The following is a 20,220-nucleotide window of genomic DNA, read 5'->3' as shown; positions in this document are numbered from 1 at the left end:
CATTTCATGGGCACTGGTAAAGGCTGCATTTCATGGGCACTGGTAAAGGCTGCATTTCATGGGCACTGGTAAAGGCTGTATTTCATGGGCACTGGTAAAGGCTGTATTTCATGGGCACTGGTAAAGGCTGTATTTCATGGGCACTGGTAAGGCTGCATTTCTATGGGCACTGGAAAGGCTGCATTTCATGGGCACTGGTAAGGCTGCATTTCATGGGCACTGGTAAGGCTGTATTTCATGGGCACTGGTAAGGCTGTATTTCATGGGCACTGGTAAGGCTGTATTTCATGGGCACTGGTAAGGCTGTATTTCATGGGCACTGGTAAGGCAGCATTCAATTGGCACTGGTAAGGCGGCATTTAATTGGTAAAGCTGCATTTCATTGGCACTGGTAAAGCTGCATTTCATTGGCACTGGTAAAGCTGCATTTCATTGGCACTGGTAAAGCTGCATTTCATTGGCACTGGTAAAGCTGCATTTCATTGGCACTGGTAAAGCTGCATTTATTTGGGGGGGGGGGGGGGGGTCGGCGCAAAGAGTCACCTCCCTGAAATGAGTTTGCCACCTCTCTGAAATTTGCAAAATTTGTTTTTGCAGGTTGGGATTTCTGAAAAGGTACATATCTTTCTCATTACCATTGTCCAGTGTAATTTCGCCTGCCCAGACATTTCTCAACAAGGTAGATGAGAAATGCTTCAATGTACCATGATAGTCAGACACCAAACAGCATGAGCACAGATTACACATACAATTTCTCTTCACAATAGAAAAAAGAAGAATGTGAATCTGTCAGGCCTAGATTTTCCAACAATCCTCTTCTAATACACAGAAGCGCTACTTATGGGAAGTCTCCCTCTGGGAATCCCCAAATCAGAAGCTTCATCTACACCAGCAATGCTCAAATCAAAGTGTCCACAGAATCTACAACACTCTGATTTGCTTTGCAGATGCCACAACCTATGACCATGGTCAGAGGAAACTGTATAGAAGTCGGTTATTACCATCCACTGAGCCAACAATAACCGCTCCGTCTTCATATACGATACAAATCTTCTGGCCATCAGCATTCCAACTCATACTGCGCACAACTGATTTGTTCCGGTTATTGATCATCTCTTCATACCAGGAGCCTGCAAAGCATTTTACAGTTTGTTACATTTATAAGGAAATTAATAATACAGCACAGAGAATATTTGTAAAAAGAAAAATAGTATAAAACATATTTAAAATTGTTGAAGTTATGATAAATGTAATGTTTTTATTTATTTTTAAACACAATGGACTGTATGTGTTGCATGGTGCCAATATTTTTTTATTCAAAAGTTTTTCCCATGTTTTTAGGACATTTAGGACAAAGCTTCCATCCATGCAACAGTTATTACTTGTACAAATTAGCACAAAAATCAGTCCAGGATAATCTTTACAAATAGTTTGCAGAAGTCTAAAGCTTGAGATAACCCCAGCTGGTAACGCTAAAATCTATAACAGTGGTATGCAACCAGTAGCCCTCCAGCTGTTGTGGAACTACATTTCCCATGAAGCATTGTAAGGCTGGCAGTTACAATTACTCCCAGAGGCATGATGGGACTTGTAGTTCTGCAACAGCTGAAGGGCCCCAGGTTGCCTACCCCTGGTCTATAAGTATTATCATAAAGTGTGGAAGCTCCAGTATAACCGGAGTGCAAAAAAAAAAAAGAAGCAGCAGGCGCACGCCCCTAGTGGCGGCAGAGCGAAGCAACATACCATTAAGTTGTTTCATCCAGACGTGCCAAGCTGCCGCAGTAAAACTGCGACAGCTGGTCGGCAATTGGTTTATAATCAAAATATGAAATTCAGTGATATAGCCATTTTGAATCCCTATGACAGAACAATCTCGGAACACTAGACTCCATGCAGCCCTCTACCATATAATCAGTTCAACTGAAAGTAACCAACACTGCTAATGGTTATCAGCAATCACTGCATGAATTTAAAATGTGAAAGAGTCTTCTGTACATCACGGCGATCTTTCAGAAGCAGAGAACTTGGGACTGGACAAAGCCCAGGTGCCAAGTACCTAGGGGCCTGAAAATGTACTGCTACCCATAAGTGCTCCTGGTTCCTGATGGGTGCTTGATGCCTCATATAAGCCTGACTGGTTCTTGAATTCTTAATGGATTTGCACCTTTCCTATCAACATATCCTGTTTAGATGTGGCAGAACAGTGTAATAATGTCAAGCATATACAGGATTGCTAGGATTATTTGCTTATGAATGTCCAAAATGCACCATCGCCAGCAGTTTTTACCTTTGTACAGCATCCATACAATAATGAGTCCATTCTGATCACTGGTAGTTAATTTCTGAAAATGTTCATTCCATGTCACCACTTGTACAGATCCTACAGCAGAGGTGGAGAGAGTTTAGAATGCATAATGTCAGATCCTAATGTATACCAAGCTCTTCAAACCCAAATCTATTGAAATATAGTCAATTACACATGGAAAACATAGCTCCCAACTGTCCCTGATTTCGAGAAATGTCCCTCTTTCCTCCTCATTTATCCCTCATTTTTGTCTGATCTATATAGTTGTATATAAAAAAGGACTATTTATCTTTCAAAAAGTCTTTCCCAGTGCTAAACCTTTCTTCCAATTTCTAAAATTGCTGCATTTATATAGTAGTGGTAAAAAGAAGCACTCGTGAGTTTAACTAATATGGCCCGGATTCACAGACATCGGCGCATATTTATCTCATATACACTACGCCGACGTAGCGCAGAGAAGCAAGCACCGAATTCACAAAGCACTTGCCGCCAAATCTGCGCTGGGTTTCTTAGGTGTAAGTCGTCGTAAGTGGAAGTGGGCGTGAGCCATGCAAATGAGGCGTGACCCCATGCAAATGATGGGCTGAGTCTCAGCCAGATACGAATAACGAACGGCGCATGCGCCGTCCCGTGGACGCAACCCAGTGCGCATGCTCAGAATCACGTCGGAACGAATGCCTAAGATACGACGGATCACTGCCTACGGCGTGAACGTAACCTACGCCCAGCCATATTCACGTAAACGACGTAAAAATACGACGGCTTGAGTTCCCTTGTACATACCTTTGCATGGGTTGCGCCTCCTATATGGGGAATAACTTTACGACGGACGTATGCAAACCGCGTATATTATGCGCCTGGCGCAAGTACATTCGTGAATCGACGTATCTCCCTCATTTCCATATTTGAATATTAAATCAATGGGAGCGCCCCTTGCGGCCAGCGTAAATATGCGCCCACGATACGCCGGCGTAGGCAAGTTACGTCGGTCGGATGAAGCCTATTTTCAGGCGTATCTTGGTTTCTGAGTCCGGCACATAGATACAACGGCGCATATTTACACTTACGCGGCGTATTTCGAGATACGTCGGCGTAAGTGCTTTGTGAATCCATGCCTATATATTTTTTGTATAATTCTCCTTTAAAAAGGTGGCATGGCAGGGGATGTCCTATGCCTACATACTTTTGCCAATAGGTGTCCCATATTCCCATCTCAAAAAGTTGGGAGGTATGGGAATATTGTAGTATGAATCAACCACAGGATTTTATACCTCATGGGAACTTCACAGGATAATATCCCAGATAAGGTTTCCATATATCACCATCAATTTACATATTGTACATTTACATCAGTCGCTGCCCTCAAGGAGCTTACAATCTAAGGTCCCTAACTCACATTCACACATACACACACTAAGGCCAATTTATACAGGAGACAATTAACCTACCAGCATGTCTTAGGAGTGTGGGAGGAAACCAAAGTACCAGGAGAAATGTAAACAAATTGGTGTCCTTGGGAGAAATTGTGTCCCATCATTGGTGTCAATGGGAGTAATGGTTGCCCCATCATCGGTGTTGTTGGGGGAAATTGTGTCACATGATTGGTGTCAGTGGGAGGAATTGTGCCCCATTATTGGTGGCAGTGGGAGGAATTGTGCCCCATTGATTTTTTCAATGGGTGGAATTATGCCCCTTCATTGCTGTCAGTAGGGGGGAATTATGTCCCATTGTTGGTATTAGTGGATGAAATAATGCTCAAAGGGCCAGATAAAAGCAAGCAAAGGGCCATACCTGGCCCCCAGGCCGCATTTAGGAGACCACTGATCTAGGGCATAGTAAAACCACTTCTAATGACAAACACAAATCTTGAAACTCATGAAGGCAACAATCATGGACCAAAATGTTGGACTATGCCCCTCAGTTCACAAAAGACGCATTAGACGCTTAACATGTTTTTTTTTTTGTTTTTTTCTGCATCATAAGTTGTTGTTTTTTTTTTTTTTCATTAAAACGTGGAATGGTTATTTCTCCACAAAAAGTGCGCATTTGAGTAATAAAAGCCTTAATTTTTTTATTAACTAGCATTTTATCTCATTCGTCTATTTATCTCCTCCTGGAATAACTCTTCATAGATACCTCAAGTCACTGTTAACACCAGAAACAAAACACTATTTGTAGGTGTTAAGCCTCGTACACACGATCGGATATCTGATGGAATCTAATCCGATGGATTTTTTCGTCGGATATCCGATGAAGCTGACTTTCATCAGTCTTGCCTACACATCATCAGTCAAAAATCCGACTGTGCCAAAACGCGGTGACATAAAACACTACGACGTGCTGAAAAAAATCAAGTTCAATGCTTCAGAGCATGCGTCGACTTGATTCTGAGCATACATGGATTTTTGACCGATGGACTTCCACACAGACGATCGTTTTTTCTATCGTTTTTTTATCCATAGGAAAAAATTTAAAACATGTTCTATTTTTTTTTCACCGATGGAAAACAAACCGAGGGGGCCCACACACGATCGGTTTGTCCGATGAAAACAGTCCATCAGTCTGTTTTCATCAGACAAACCGATTGTGTGTACAGGGCTTAACACTCTATGCAATCATCTTTTTCAATTTACATTTACAAAACACAGAAAAAAAAAAAATACTAGATCAAAGGTAAAGGCACTCTAATTTAGCCATGTGACAGCAATTTTCAAATCTATTTGGAATGAACTGAAAATAACTGTCACTTATTTGTGAAATAAGGTATCCTTATGCCGCATACACACCATCACTTTATGTGATGAAAAAAAACGACATTTTCTGTGAAGTAAAAAACGACGTTTTTGAAACTTCAATTTTCAAAGACGAAGTTGCCTACACACCATCGTTTTTTCACAATGCTCTAGCAAAGCGAGGTTACGTTCCACCACGTTTTACCATTGAAGCTCGCTTCATAAGTAGCTTCTGGGCATGCGCGGGTGTAAAAACGTTGTTTTAAACGTCGTTTTTTGCTACACGCGGTCAATTTCTGTGAAGTAAAAAACAACGTTTTGAAAAACGACACATAAAATTGAAGCATGCTTCAATTTTTTTTTGTCGTTTTTCACAAGACATAAAACAACGTTTTCCCCCACACACGGTCATTTAAAGTGACGTTTTTAAAAACGTCGTTTTTTTTCATCACATAAAGTGATGGTGTGTATGCGGCATTATCCTAGTGCATTGGGAATGGAGTTTTACATGTGTTATGCTTGTGTGGTTGGCGAATATATGTTTTGCCATTTAGATCTTACCGCTGTGTCCCTCCAGAGTCTGATTCATGGAAAGATTACTGGGAGCAGCAAGGCCTTTTAACTTGGAATCATCTGGAAAAAAGAACATATATTCAGATTAGAAGTACAATTTTCTCAAACCAGTAGATTCCGGTTCCGAGATTTCCACACAAAATGGGATGGTTTTCGGCACAGGGGATCCAGCGTAATAGAAGGGAAGGTAAGTGTTAGAATGACAGAGCGGGAGAGTAAAAGTTGAGTTAGTGTAAGGGTTAATATGAGGGTTAGTGTAGCTGTGAGGGTTATAGGAAGGGTTAATGTTAGTGCGAGGGTTACAGGGAAGGTTAGCGTGAGGGTTACAGGGAAGGTTAGCGTGAGGGTTACAGGGAAGGTTAGCGTGAGGGTTACAGGGAAGGTTAGCGTGAGGGTTACAGGGAAGGTTAGCGTGAGGGTTACAGGGAGTATTTATAGAGCGAGTTATAAGATTGGTTAGTGTTAGGGTTAGAGTTATTGTGAAGGCTACAGGAAGGGTTCAGTGTTAGGGTGTTAGAATTAGAGAGAGTCAATGTAAAGATCAGTGTTAGGGTTACAGTAAAAGTTATTGTTAGGGCTACAGGGAGGGTGAGTGTGAAGTTTATAAGACCCCTTTCTCACTGATCTGTGGCCGTGTTAGCGCTAAAGTGTTGCTCGTTTTACTGACGCTTTAGCTCTCTTTAAGCTGTGCTTTTCGTCCGTTAGCGGTGCGTTTTTAACCCGAGGGGTTAAAAACGGCTGTGTTGTGGCGCATCCGAAGCACTTTTCATTTCAATGGGCAGGGTATTTTGGGAGCGCTGTATACAACGCTCCAAAACCTCCTCAAAAATGCTACTTGCAGGACTTTTCCTAACTTCCCGCAAGCGCACCGCCCAGTGTGAAAAGACACACTGAAATGAATGGGAGGAGTTTTCAGGTGCAATTTAGTGGCCATTTCTAGCGCTAAAACGCCTGAAAACCTTCTCAGTGTGAAAGGGGTCTTGGGGTATAAGCATAAAAGTAGGGTATACCATCATTATTTAAAAGTCAATGTACAGATTTCCAGAATCAATACCAGGAAAATATAATGTTCCAATGTTTTAAACTGTAACAGTCTACCACTGCAGTACACACCATGTAGACTTTGTAATCTTCCCATCTTTTCAGGCCTGACTTCTAAATTTAAACACAAATTTGATTACAAAAGTATCGATTTGCTTCTCAAAGGGTTAACAAGTAATGAACCCATAGCGGCTACATAGCAGTGGTGCATCACAGGTATGGGTGTATTACTTGTTAACCCTTTGAGAAGCAAAATTATTATTTTTTTGTAATAAAATTAAAAGCCGGAACGCTTCACTTCCCGATTCCCTCACCGAGGGTGGCGGGGGGGGGGGGGGGGGAGCAGATAGACGAGCGATCGCTCGTCTTCTGCTGCAGACGTCACTGGACTGCAGGACAGGTAAGTGTCCATATATTAAAAGTCAGCAGCAGTATTTGTAGCTGCTGGATTTTAATATTTTTTTTTAACGGCGGAGCTCCGCTCACTGTAAGCCCGATTTTAACTTTCATCTAGCATGTGGCATTTTTAGGTATCCACACTAGCTGAATCAAAAATGATTACTATTATTTATATGAAAGAATACATAGATTCATTAACCACTTAACCCCCGGACCATATTGCTGCCCAAAGACCAGAGTACTTTTTGCGATTCGGCACTGCGTCGTTTTAACTGACAATTGCGCGGTCGTGCGACGTGGCTCCCAAACAAAACTGGCGTCCTTTTTTTTCCCACAAATAGCGCTTTCTTTTGGTGGTATTTGATCACCTATGTGGTTTTTAGTTTTTGCGCTATAAACAAAAATAGAGCGACAATTTTGAAAAAAAAATGAATATTTTTTACTTTTTGCTATAATAAATATCCCCCAAAAATATATTTAAAAAAAACATTTTTTTTCCTCAGTTTAGGCCGATACGTATTCTTCTACATATTTTTTGTAAAAAAAAAAAATCTCGCAATAAGCATTTATTGATTGGTTTGCGCAAAAGTTATAGCGTTTACAAAATAGGGGGTATATTTATGGCATTTTTATTAATATTTTTTTTTTTTTTTACTAGTAATGGCGGTGATTAGCGATTTTTTTTCGGTACTGCGACATTACGGCGGACACTTCGGACACTTTTGACACATTTTTGGGACCATTGGCATTTTTATAGCGATCAGTGCTATAAAAATGCATTGGATTACTATAAAAATGCCACTGGCAGTGAAGGGGTTAACACTAGGGGGCTGGGAAGGGGTTAAGTATGTTCCCTGGGTGTGTTCTAACTATAGGGGGGTGGACTCACTAGGGGAAATGACTGATCGCTGTTCATACATTGTATGAACAGAAGATCAGCATTTCTCTCTCTGACAGGACCGGGAGCTGTGTGTTTACACACACAGCTCCCGGTCCCCGCTCTGTAACGAGCGATCGCGTGTACCCGGCGGCAATCGCGCCTGCCGGGCACGCACACGGGAGTCGGGGGCGAGCGGGGGGCCTGCGCGAGAGCCGACGTATAGCTACGTGCTCTTGTGCAGGGGAGCCGACCTGCCGCCGTAAAATGGCGGCGCTGGTCGGCAAGTAGTTAAAAGCTGTTTTATGCTGTATGTTTGCTTGTCTTTACACTTGCCCGGACACAGGAAAACAGACTGATGTCCCAGAAGGTGATAAATAAAAAGTCATACAAGGAGATCTGTCAACACCTTCTGCTCCGGAGGAGCCTGCACAGTACTACCTGGCAGAACAGAATGTACAGAATCTCTGACAAAATATTGACCTTCCACAAGTGTCAGCCTCAAAAAGAAAGTCTTTGCTCCTGTTTTTCCTTCCTTTCCCAAGTGATAATATTCGGTGCCCACAAGCAGTGATCGCTCTCCAGGAACAGCCCTGAATAAACTGCTCTGCTCTGCCTTGTAGGATCATCCCAATTTACTAACATCAACATACCCTTCAGGCTAATATCTGCTTCCTGGGGAACGATACTAAGTAAACTCCGGCTGCTCCAGAGCTAAACTCAAAGGATTCCTTAGTGAGACCCAGAAAAGACGCCATTTACCTGATTGCATCTCCAGCTTTAAGACTTTCAGCAACCCAGATTCTCCTCCACATGCTATATAGCCTTGGTCTTTGTTCCAGGATATGCATTTTAGCTGGATATTATTGGGAATGGCAATCTGAAAGAGAGTGAGGTATAATGTGTGAATACTTAGAACATGCATACAGTTTATGAAAATGCCCAATTATAGGGAGCGCCAAATTCTTCCCAATATATCTGTAAGAATAAAACCAGACAAAGTGGAACTATCTAGGTACAAACAAAAGATTTATTACGGATATATTGATTAAAACTTAAATAATTGTATTAATAATAAACCTTTGTGTATAAACAAAGGCTAGTACACATTACAGATTTGTAATTGCATTGAACTCCTATTTAACCACTTCAGCCCTGGAAGAATTTACGCCCTTCCTGACCAGAGCACTTTTTGCGATTCGGCACTGCGTCGCCCCGGGCCTGTTTTTCAGAGTCGGTGTTTACGAGACTAAAACATTTTTTTTTGCTCGAAAATTACTTAAAACCCCCAAACATTATATATATTTGTTTTCTAACACCCTAGAGAATAAAATGGCAGTCATTGCAATACTTTTTGTCACACCGTATTTGCGCAGCGGTCTTCCAAGCTCACTTTTTTTGGAAAAAATGCACTTTTTTAAATTAAAAAATAAGACAACAATAAATATTGTGAAAGATAATGATACGCCGAGTAAAATGATACCCAACATGTCACGCTTAAAAATTGCGCCCGCTCGTGGCATGGCGTCAAACTTTTACCCTTAAAAATCTCGATAGGCGACGTTTAAAAAATTCTACAGGTTGCATTTTTTGAGTTACAGAGGAGGTCTAGGGCTAAAATGATTGCTCTCGCTCTAACGATCGCGGCGATACCTCACTTGTGTGGTTTGAACACCGTTTTCATATGCGGGCGCTACTCGCGTATGCGTTCGCTTCTGTGCGCGAGCTCGTCGGGACGGGGCGCTTTAAAAAAAAAATTTTGGGGTTTTCGGATTTATTTTTATTTATTTTAAAATTTTTAATACTGAAATAAAAAAAAATAAAAAAATTATCACTTTTATTCCCATTACAAGGAATGTAAACATCCCTTGTAATAGAAAAAAGCATGACAGGTCCTCTTATATTTAGGCTTAAATGCAAAAAAAAAATAAAACAATTTGAAAATGTCATTTTTTCAAATGACAAAAAATAAATAAATTTTGCTTTAAGACGCTGGGCGGGACTGACGTTTTGACGTCACTTCTGCCCAGCAGAGCTATGGGGACGGGCGAAGGAGATTTTTCCTTCACTCGTAACCCCGCTCAGCTGCCGAACGGTCCCGATCGCCTCCGCCGCTACCGACGGCTACGGTAAGCGGCGGAGGGCGCCTCTCCCGCCACCGATAACGGCAATCTCGCGGCGAATCCGCCGCGGAGACCGCCGTTATCGTGTACCGGACCGCCCACTGAAGAGATGAATATCTCGGTTGTGGCAGCAGCTGCTGCCGTTACCGAGATATTCATCTTTAAAGTGATGACGTATAACGACGGTGGGCAAGTAGTTAACGAACAATTGCACGTTGTACCCAAACAAAATTGACGTCCTTTTTTTCCCACAAATAGAGCTTTCTTTTGGTGCTATTTGATCGCCTCTGCTATTTTAATTTGTTGCACTATAAACAAAAAAAAGAGCAACAATTTTGAAAAAAAAGCAATATTTTTTACTTTTTGCTATAATAAATATCCCCCAAAAAAATATATATAAAAAAAAAAGAATTTCTTTCTCAGTTTAGGCCGATACGTATTCTTATACATATGTTTGGTAAAAAAAAAAAAAAAAATCGCAATAAGCGTATTGTTTGGTTTGCGCAAAATAGGGGATAATTTTATGGCATTTTTATTATTATTTTTTTTTTTATTATTAGTAATGGTGGCGATCTGCGATTTTTATCTATCGTGACTGCGACATTATGGTGGACACATCGGACAATTTTGACACTATTTTGGGACCATTGTCATTTATACAGAAAGTTGGGAGGTGTGTCATTTTACTGTGGTCCTAGAAGAACGAGAGAGCCCGGGAACCACTACAGGTGGCCCCAGAGGGCCATTGTATATTCCATGTACTGTAAAGTGATCAGGTGGCTCTAGAGCTGCCTGGATCACTGTTACTTGAAAGTCGAATACCAGCTGAAAAAAAAAAATTATATATATATATATATATATATATATATATATATATATATATATATATATATATATATATATATATACACACACATATACACACACACACACATACATACATACATACATACATATATATAGAAAAACAAGCTCACAGCTGCAGAAGCACCCATGGGGTTGTTTTAACCTCTTGAATACTAAGATGTTTATAAACATTTATTGTGTAAAAGGGGTTAATAAAATAGAAAGAAAATGTGCATTTATTAAATATTTGCATTGCGGAATTCAGAACACTGATCTGTGCATCATGGGTATGTATGCATTGTTTGCATTCCAATCTGAATACAGCGGCTGCATAGACACAGTTGCATGTCAACATACGGGCAGGAGCGGGTGCACAGATCCAAACGCACAATGTCTGCAATCAGAGCCAGGCCGCTCGTCAGATCTTGACATGTGACTGCGTCCATGCAGGCACTGCGTCAGCATCCACTCCTATGGGCGGTCTGCGCACAGCTCCGAGGTGGATACAGACACAGCTTGAGCAGCTCAGCACTGAAGAAAGGGGGCTCAGCGCCCATCTGAATGAGAAAATACCATAAATATGGGTGCAACATGAAGAATGGTCAGGAAGGTGGACTATTCCTTTAACCACTTGCTGCCCGCGTGGCGTCATATGACTTTGAATGGTGATATCTGAATGGTGCCTGCAGCTACAGGCATCATTCGGATATCTTCTTTTAGGACCGCTTCACACTAGTGCGCTGTGCGATATCACATGTGATTCGCACCACACTGCAGTGCAAATCACATGCGATGTCCGTGAAATGCAATTTCAACCATCTGCATTCGGATCAAACACGCACGGGACCTTTTTTTTGGTCCGCACCAGAATTGGATCGCATTGGGTGTTCACACCTATGCGATCCGATTCATGTCCAAACTGTCAGTTCGCAGCGCAAAATGCGAGCTGAAATGGGGGCGTCGTTAATGTTATATGACACTCCCCAGCAGTTCGCATATGGCAGTGTGAACTGCCGTGCGAATGGGTGCGATGTGGGAACCCTCAGTGGATTCGCAGTGTTCTCGCATGGCACTAGTGTGAACCCGGTCTCACAGCCGTCGATTCCCTTCACCATAGCGACTGTTCAGACGCTTGATTGTTCTTATAGGCGGCGAGAGGGGACGTGTTGGCTCGCCCCTGCCATCGGTGAACCGGAGAAGAAACCGACTGGCCCCAGATGTTGACCATAGAGATTTCCGGTGCGTCAGATGGTCCCTAAAGTCTCTATGATCATTCGGTGGTCGGGCACAATGTTATGACATCACCCGCGTCCTCTGCATTAGAAAAAATGCTGCCACCTCAGCTGCAATGCAGAGATCATTTTTTATTTTAATTATTTCAAGCTTCCCAGCCTAGGAGGTGATATGTGGGGACTTATTGGCCCCAGATCTCCCTGTAAAGAGGACCTGTCAAGCACTATTCCTATTAGAGGGGATGTTTACATTCCTTCCAATAGCAATGAACGTGATCAAAAAAAATAAAAAGGGTCAAAATAGAAAAATAAAAGTAAAAACAACAATAAAAAAATGTTTTACATTTGAAAGCACCCCGTTCCCGCTCACAGATGGAACACATACGTACGTCATGCTCACATACATAACCGGCATTCAAACCACACATGTGAGGTATGGCTGCGAACGTTGGCGTTAGAGCTGCACGATTAATCGCGAAGATTTAAAATCGCAATCTTTTTCCCTTCTTGATCTTTAAAACAGCATGTCACGGCTCTCTCTAACAAGTGCAGAGCGTTCTCACAGCTGGATAATTAAAATCCAGGCAGCCTGTCAAGTTTTAATACAACAAGCAATTAAGTGGAAACAAAGTATCTCTTCCTTCTTTTATCAAAGGAAAGAACTCCGTAGATGAAGGAAGTTTAACCATTTAAAGACCAAACCGTTTCTGACATTTGTTGTTTACAAGTAAAAAAAAATCATTTTCTGCTAGAAAATGACTTGGAACACCCAAACATGATATATTTATTTTTAGCAGAGACCCTAGATATTAAAAAGGTAGTTGTTGCAGTATTTTATGTCACACCATATTTGCGTAGCGTTTTTTCAAATGCAGTTTTTTTTTTTTTTTAAATATACACTTTAATGAATTAAAAAAATAAAAATAAACAGCAAAGTTAGCCCAATTTTTTTGTATAATGTGAAAGAAGAAGTTACACCGCGAGAATCAAGATCTTTATTCTAAGCGAAAAAATCGTGATTCTTATTTTAGTCAAAATCGTGCAGCTCTAGTTGGAGTGAGGGCAATAATTCTAGCACTAGAACTCCTCTGTAACCTCTAAAAAAAACGTTGCCTACGGGGATTTTTAAGTACCGAAGTTTGGCGCCATTCCACAAGCGTGTGCAATTTTGAAGGGTGACATGTTTGGTATCTATTTACTTGGCGTAACTTCATGTTTCACATTATACAATAAAATTGGGCTAACTTTACTGTTTTGTTTTATTTTAATGCATGCATTTTTGTTTGTTTTTTAACCACTTAAGCCCCGGACCATTATGCAGGTAAAGGACCTGGCCCTTTTTTGCGATTCGGCACTGCGTCGCTTTAACTGACAATTGCGCGGTCGTGCGACGTGGCTCCCAAACAAAAGTGGCGTCCTTTTTTTTCCCACAAATAGCGCTTTCTTTTGGTGGTATTTGATCACCTCTGCGGTTTTTATTTTTTGCGCTATAAACAAAAATAGAGCGACAATTTTGAAAAAAAATCTATATTTTTTACTTTTTGCTATAATAAATATCCCCCAAAAAATGTTTTTCCTCAGTTTAGGCCAATACGTATTCTTCTATATATTTTTGTTAAAAAAAAAAAAATAAGCGTTTATTGATTGGTTTGCGCAAAAGTTATAGCGTTTACAAAATAGGGGATAGTTTTAAGGCATTGTTATTAATCATTTTTTTTTTTTTTTACTAGTAATAGCAGCGATTAGTGATTTTTTTCGTGACTGCGACATTATGGCGGACACATCGGACACTTTTAACTCATTTTTGGGACCATTGTCATTTTCACAGCGAAAAATGCTCTAAAAATGCACCGATTACTGTGAAAATGACACAGGCAGTGAACCACTAAGGGGCGCTAAAGGGGTTAAGTGTGACCTCATGTGTGTTTATTACTGTAGGGGGGCGGGGCTGGATGTGTGACGTCACTGATCGTCGTTCTCTATGACAGGGAACAGACGATCAGTGACACTGCCACAGAGAAGAACGGGGAAGGTTTGTTTACACTCACCTCTCCCCGTTCTTCAGCTCCTGTGACCTGATCACGGGACACTGGCGACCCACGGCTGGGCACTTAGGCTGCATTCACACCTGAGCGTTTTGTCGCCTGAAGCGCGACGCCCCAAAACGCTAGAGGGGAAAAAATACATTATTCTCTATGGAGATGGTACACATCTCCACTACAAAACGCCTGACGCCGAACGCCTGAAGCCCAAACAAGTTCTGGACCCATTTTTGTCGCTCGAATTTGGGCGTTTGGGCGTTTTACATTGGTGACCCTAGACCTGTCAAAAATTGCGGTAAAAAACGCAGCATTTTGTCGCGGCGAATCGCGGTAAAAAACGCAGTGTTTTGACGCGGCAAATCACAGTAAAAAACGCCGCAAAACGCTACGCTCAGGTGTGAATGCAGCCTTAAAGGGCAACTTACCTGTACGTGCTTGTGCCCAGCTGTGCCATTTTGCCAACGTATATTGGCGTGAGGCAGTCCTTAAGTGGTTAATGCATGAAACAGTTTTTTTTTTTTAACGTGTTTGAAAAATTGCTGCGCAAATACCTTGCGAGATAAAAAGTTGCAACAACCACCATTGTATTCTCTAGGGTGTCTGCTAAAAAAACATATATAATGTGTGGGGGTTCTGTTTAATTTTCGAGCAAAAAAAAGTATGATTTGTACATGTAGAAGAGAAATGTCAGAATTGGGCTGGGTGGGAAGGGGTACAAGAAGATGATCTGCATGCATGTGACAGTCCCCAGCAATGATCTCGCTGTGTATGGAGTATGAACGATCGTACTGGCAGACCACATGAGACTGGCTGTATTGGACAGCTGGATCCTTGGACCGTTGTTCTGATCTTATGGCCGATACAGGAGACAAGAGGAGAGATCTCCGGGATCTTCTCATTACTGCCCCATAGGCTAGATTTACAAGGAGAACTCCAATCACAGGCATGGAGAGGGAACATGGGCGCCCCGGATAGAAGAAAGACACCCGCAGCTCCAGTCATTCCTTGTTAGTAAGGCGTGTTCCCAGGCAGTGATCTGATCGGGAAATGTCTCACTACCTGTGATTAGCACTGTGGGGTGTCAGCTTGCTGGCGGGCACATGGAGCTACAAACACACCTGAGCTCATCCTTACCTGTGATTAGCACTGTGGGGTGTCAGCTTGCTGGCGGGCACATGGAGCTACAAACACACCTGAGCTCATCCTTACCTGTGATTAGCACTGTGGGGTGTCAGCTTCCTGGCGGGCACATGGAGCTACAAACACACCTGAGCTCATCCTTACCTGTGATTAGCACTGTGGGGTGTCAGCTTCCTGGCGGGCACATGGAGCTACAAACACACCTGAGCTCATCCTTGCCTGTGATTAGCACTGTGGAGTGTCAGCTTCCTGGCGGGCACATGGAGCTACAAAGACACCTGAGCTCATCCTTACCTGTGATTAGCACTGTGAAGTGTCAGCTTCCTGGCGGGCACATGGAGCTACAAACACACCTGAGCTCATCCTTACCTGTGATTAGCACTGTGGGGTTTCAGCTTCCTGGCGGGCACATGGAGCTACAAACACACCTGAGCTCATCCTTACCTGTGATTAGCACTGTGGGGTGTCAGCTTCCTGGCGGGCACATGGAGCTACAAACACACCTGAGCTCACCCTTACCTGTGATTAGCACTGTGGAGTGTCAGCTTCCTGGCAGGCACATGGAGCTACAAACACACCTGAGCTCATCCTTACCTGTGATTAGCACTGTGGGGTGTCAGCTTGCTGGCGGGCACATGGAGCTACAAACACACCTGAGCTCATCCTTACCTGTGATTAGCACTGTGGGGTGTCAGCTTCCTGGCGGGCACATGGAGCTACAAACACACCTGAGCTCATCCTTACCTGTGATTAGCACTGTGGGGTGTCAGCTTCCTGGCGGGCACATGGAGCTACAAACACACCTGAGCTCATCCTTGCCTGTGATTAGCACTGTGGGGTGTCAGCTTGCTGGCGGGCACATGGAGCTACAAACACACCTGAGCTCATCCTTACCTGTGATTAGCACTGTGGGGTGTCAGCTTGCTGGCGGGCACATGGAGCTACAAACACACCTGAGCTCATCCTTACCTGTGATTAGCACTGTGGGGTGTCAGCTTCCTGGCGGGCACATGGAGCTACAAACACACCTGAGCTCATCCTTACCTGTGATTAGCACTGTGGGGTGTCAGCTTCCTGGCGGGCACATGGAGCTACAAACACACCTGAGCTCATCCTTGCCTGTGATTAGCACTGTGGAGTGTCAGCTTCCTGGCGGGCACATGGAGCTACAAAGACACCTGAGCTCATCCTTACCTGTGATTAGCACTGTGAAGTGTCAGCTTCCTGGCGGGCACATGGAGCTACAAACACACCTGAGCTCATCCTTACCTGTGATTAGCACTGTGGGGTTTCAGCTTCCTGGCGGGCACATGGAGCTACAAACACACCTGAGCTCATCCTTACCTGTGATTAGCACTGTGGGGTGTCAGCTTCCTGGCGGGCACATGGAGCTACAAACACACCTGAGCTCACCCTTACCTGTGATTAGCACTGTGGAGTGTCAGCTTCCTGGCAGGCACATGGAGCTACAAACACACCTGAGCTCATCCTTACCTGTGATTAGCACTGTGGGGTGTCAGCTTGCTGGCGGGCACATGGAGCTACAAACACACCTGAGCTCATCCTTACCTGTGATTAGCACTGTGGGGTGTCAGCTTCCTGGCGGGCACATGGAGCTACAAACACACCTGAGCTCATCCTTACCTGTGATTAGCACTGTGGGGTGTCAGCTTCCTGGCGGGCACATGGAGCTACAAACACACCTGAGCTCATCCTTGCCTGTGATTAGCACTGTGGAGTGTCAGCTTCCTGGCGGGCACATGGAGCTACAAAGACACCTGAGCTCATCCTTACCTGTGATTAGCACTGTGAAGTGTCAGCTTCCTGGCGGGCACATGGAGCTACAAACACACCTGAGCTCATCCTTACCTGTGATTAGCACTGTGGGGTGTCAGCTTCCTGGCGGGCACATGGAGCTACAAAGACACCTGAGCTCATCCTTACCTGTGATTAGCACTGTGAAGTGTCAGCTTCCTGGCGGGCACATGGAGCTACAAACACACCTGAGCTCATCCTTACCTGTGATTAGCACTGTGGGGTTTCAGCTTCCTGGCGGGCACATGGAGCTACAAACACACCTGAGCTCATCCTTACCTGTGATTAGCACTGTGGGGTGTCAGCTTCCTGGCGGGCACATGGAGCTACAAACACACCTGAGCTCACCCTTACCTGTGATTAGCACTGTGGAGTGTCAGCTTCCTGGCAGGCACATGGAGCTACAAACACACCTGAGCTCATCCTTACCTGTGATTAGCACTGTGGGGTGTCAGCTTCCTGGCGGGCACATGGAGCTACAAACACACCTGAGCTCATCCTTACCTGTGATTAGCACTGTGGGGTGTCAGCTTCCTGGCGGGCACATGGAGCTACAAACACACCTGAGCTCATCCTTGCCTGTGATTAGCACTGTGGAGTGTCAGCTTCCTGGCGGGCACATGGAGCTACAAAGACACCTGAGCTCATCCTTACCTGTGATTAGCACTGTGAAGTGTCAGCTTCCTGGCGGGCACATGGAGCTACAAACACACCTGAGCTCATCCTTACCTGTGATTAGCACTGTGGGGTGTCAGCTTCCTGGCGGGCACATGGAGCTACAAACACACCTGAGCTCATCCTTACCTGTGATTAGCACTGTGGGGTTTCAGCTTCCTGGCGGGCACATGGAGCTACAAACACACCTGAGCTCATCCTTACCTGTGATTAGCACTGTGGGGTGTCAGCTTCCTGGCGGGCACATGGAGCTACAAACACACCTGAGCTCACCCTTACCTGTGATTAGCACTGTGGAGTGTCAGCTTCCTGGCAGGCACATGGAGCTACAAACACACCTGAGCTCATCCTTACCTGTGATTAGCACTGTGGGGTGTCAGCTTGCTGGCGGGCACATGGAGCTACAAACACACCTGAGCTCATCCTTACCTGTGATTAGCACTGTGGGGTGTCAGCTTCCTGGCGGGCACATGGAGCTACAAACACACCTGAGCTCATCCTTACCTGTGATTAGCACTGTGGGGTGTCAGCTTCCTGGCGGGCACATGGAGCTACAAACACACCTGAGCTCATCCTTACCTGTGATTAGCACTGTGGGGTGTCAGCTTCCTGGCGGGCACATGGAGCTACAAACACACCTGAGCTCATCCTTGCCTGTGATTAGCACTGTGGAGTGTCAGCTTCCTGGCGGGCACATGGAGCTACAAAGACACCTGAGCTCATCCTTACCTGTGATTAGCACTGTGAAGTGTCAGCTTCCTGGCGGGCACATGGAGCTACAAACACACCTGAGCTCATCCTTACCTGTGATTAGCACTGTGGGGTGTCAGCTTCCTGGCGGGCACATGGAGCTACAAACACACCTGAGCTCATCCTTACCTGTGATTAGCACTGTGGGGTGTCAGCTTCCTGGCAGGCACATGGAGCTACAAACACACCTGAGCTCATCCTTACTGGTTAGCACTGAACTCCAGGCAGGGCTAGGGTGTGAGAGAAGGAAGCAGTACAAGGGCTCAATCCGTTCATGTGCTGATAGGAGGAAAGAGCAAAGTGATAGAGAGATGAGCTCATCACTGTGCTGCTTCTCCTTTCACTGTCCAGTCGCTAGCTGGGGGCTGGTCTAGGATGACCTGGGCTCAGAAGAAGTGTATGAAATGATGCCGACCATCAGACTTAAGCCATCTAGCTGCAAAAACAAATGTGTGGGGGAGGAGGAATCTCTGGACCGATAATAAATATGACAGTGTTTTGCTATGTTTTCTTTAACTGATCTATTGGTTTGTCTCTCGAACATTTCTGGCTGCAGCTCAGCTTTGCATCTTTAATGCAAGCATCCCACGTACCGGAGTTTGACTCAGTATCCGTCTCTTGCAATCCCAGTACAGCAGATCTCAGACCGGTGGAAGGAGAAGCAGCACAAGGAGCTGTCTTGCTGCAATGCAAGGAGCATGCTGATAGGAGGAGAATGCAGAGAGGTGAGCTCATCACTGCGCTGCTTCTCTTTTCACTGTCCAATCACAGGCTGGGGGGAGGGACAAGACCTGTAAGTGTTACTGACCTGCAGCAGAGAGAAATCAGTTCCCCTGCCCTGGCAGAGCTGTGTAAATTGTAAAACTGGATGGACAGAATAACAAATCGCTTGCCTTCTATGTCTGTCATCCGTGTCTGTGAACAATCTGGTATACCCTCCCCCCCACTACTCACCTTCTTGCTGAGGTAGATGAACATTGCTGTACTCAGCAGTCCCTCGGCCCCAATCACTGGAGGTTCCACACATACACAGTCCTATCCCGGGGTAACTAAGAAGCCGAGTCCTCCCGTCTCTAGGTAACCGAGGTCCTTCCCCTCCGTGTCACTTCCGGTGTAGAATGGACCAGCGAAGCACCTGGGAACAATAAACACTAGAGTCCGAACTAATACTGAAAAGTGTCTGCGGCGCCACGCCTGGTTCTGTAGGAGAGCGGCCATATTGCCGGATACTACCGCCATTCATTTCCCACGTAGCGGTCTCCAACAAAATGGCTGAATTTATGTGGACATGTTTCAATAAGCGGTTTGTTATGTTTCACAAATGAAGAATTCGATTGACAGGTACAGCATGGTCTGGGAAAGAAACCGGTGAAGACATTCCTGTCAGTTATTATTCTAATTCTACAATAACTTCCTCTTTCTGTGTGATTTTCAAAACTTGTTGCAGCAGAAGATGAATGGGAAAGGGCTGTGTGTACCTTCCAACAGTACAGAAAGATGAGAGCGCACGCAGGGCGCCAACGAAGGGGAAAAGTGAGCGTGATCACATTACGCTGAATATTGGGTGTGCCTTGGGGCTCATTCACACCATATACGCATAAAAACGCACAAATGCTCGTTAACCACTTCTCTACTTTGGGTGTTTTTCAGATTTGGCGTTTACAAGACTA

General features: G+C 44.3%; 1 protein-coding gene across 1 annotated transcript in view; it reads right to left on the bottom strand.

Moving 5' to 3' along the window:
* WDR35 (WD repeat domain 35) overlaps positions 1 to 19,677 on the bottom strand; it is a 157,923-nt gene extending 138,246 nt beyond the window's left edge. The window contains exons 1-5 of the mRNA XM_040348549.1: positions 19,505 to 19,677; positions 8,690 to 8,807; positions 5,599 to 5,670; positions 2,288 to 2,380; positions 1,002 to 1,130 (exon numbers count right to left, since the gene is read on the bottom strand). Of these exons, the coding sequence (XP_040204483.1) occupies positions 1,002 to 1,130; positions 2,288 to 2,380; positions 5,599 to 5,670; positions 8,690 to 8,807; positions 19,505 to 19,528 (436 nt within the window). The 5' untranslated portion in view covers positions 19,529 to 19,677. The remainder of the gene's footprint in view (positions 1 to 1,001; positions 1,131 to 2,287; positions 2,381 to 5,598; positions 5,671 to 8,689; positions 8,808 to 19,504) is intronic.
* Between the last annotated feature and the right edge of the window lie 543 nt (positions 19,678 to 20,220).

Source organism: Rana temporaria, chromosome 4 (assembly GCF_905171775.1).
Source record: "Rana temporaria chromosome 4, aRanTem1.1, whole genome shotgun sequence".
NCBI lineage: Eukaryota > Metazoa > Chordata > Amphibia > Anura > Ranidae > Rana > Rana temporaria.
Note: the sequence above shows the minus strand (reverse complement) of the source record. Positions and strands in the feature narration are given on the sequence as shown.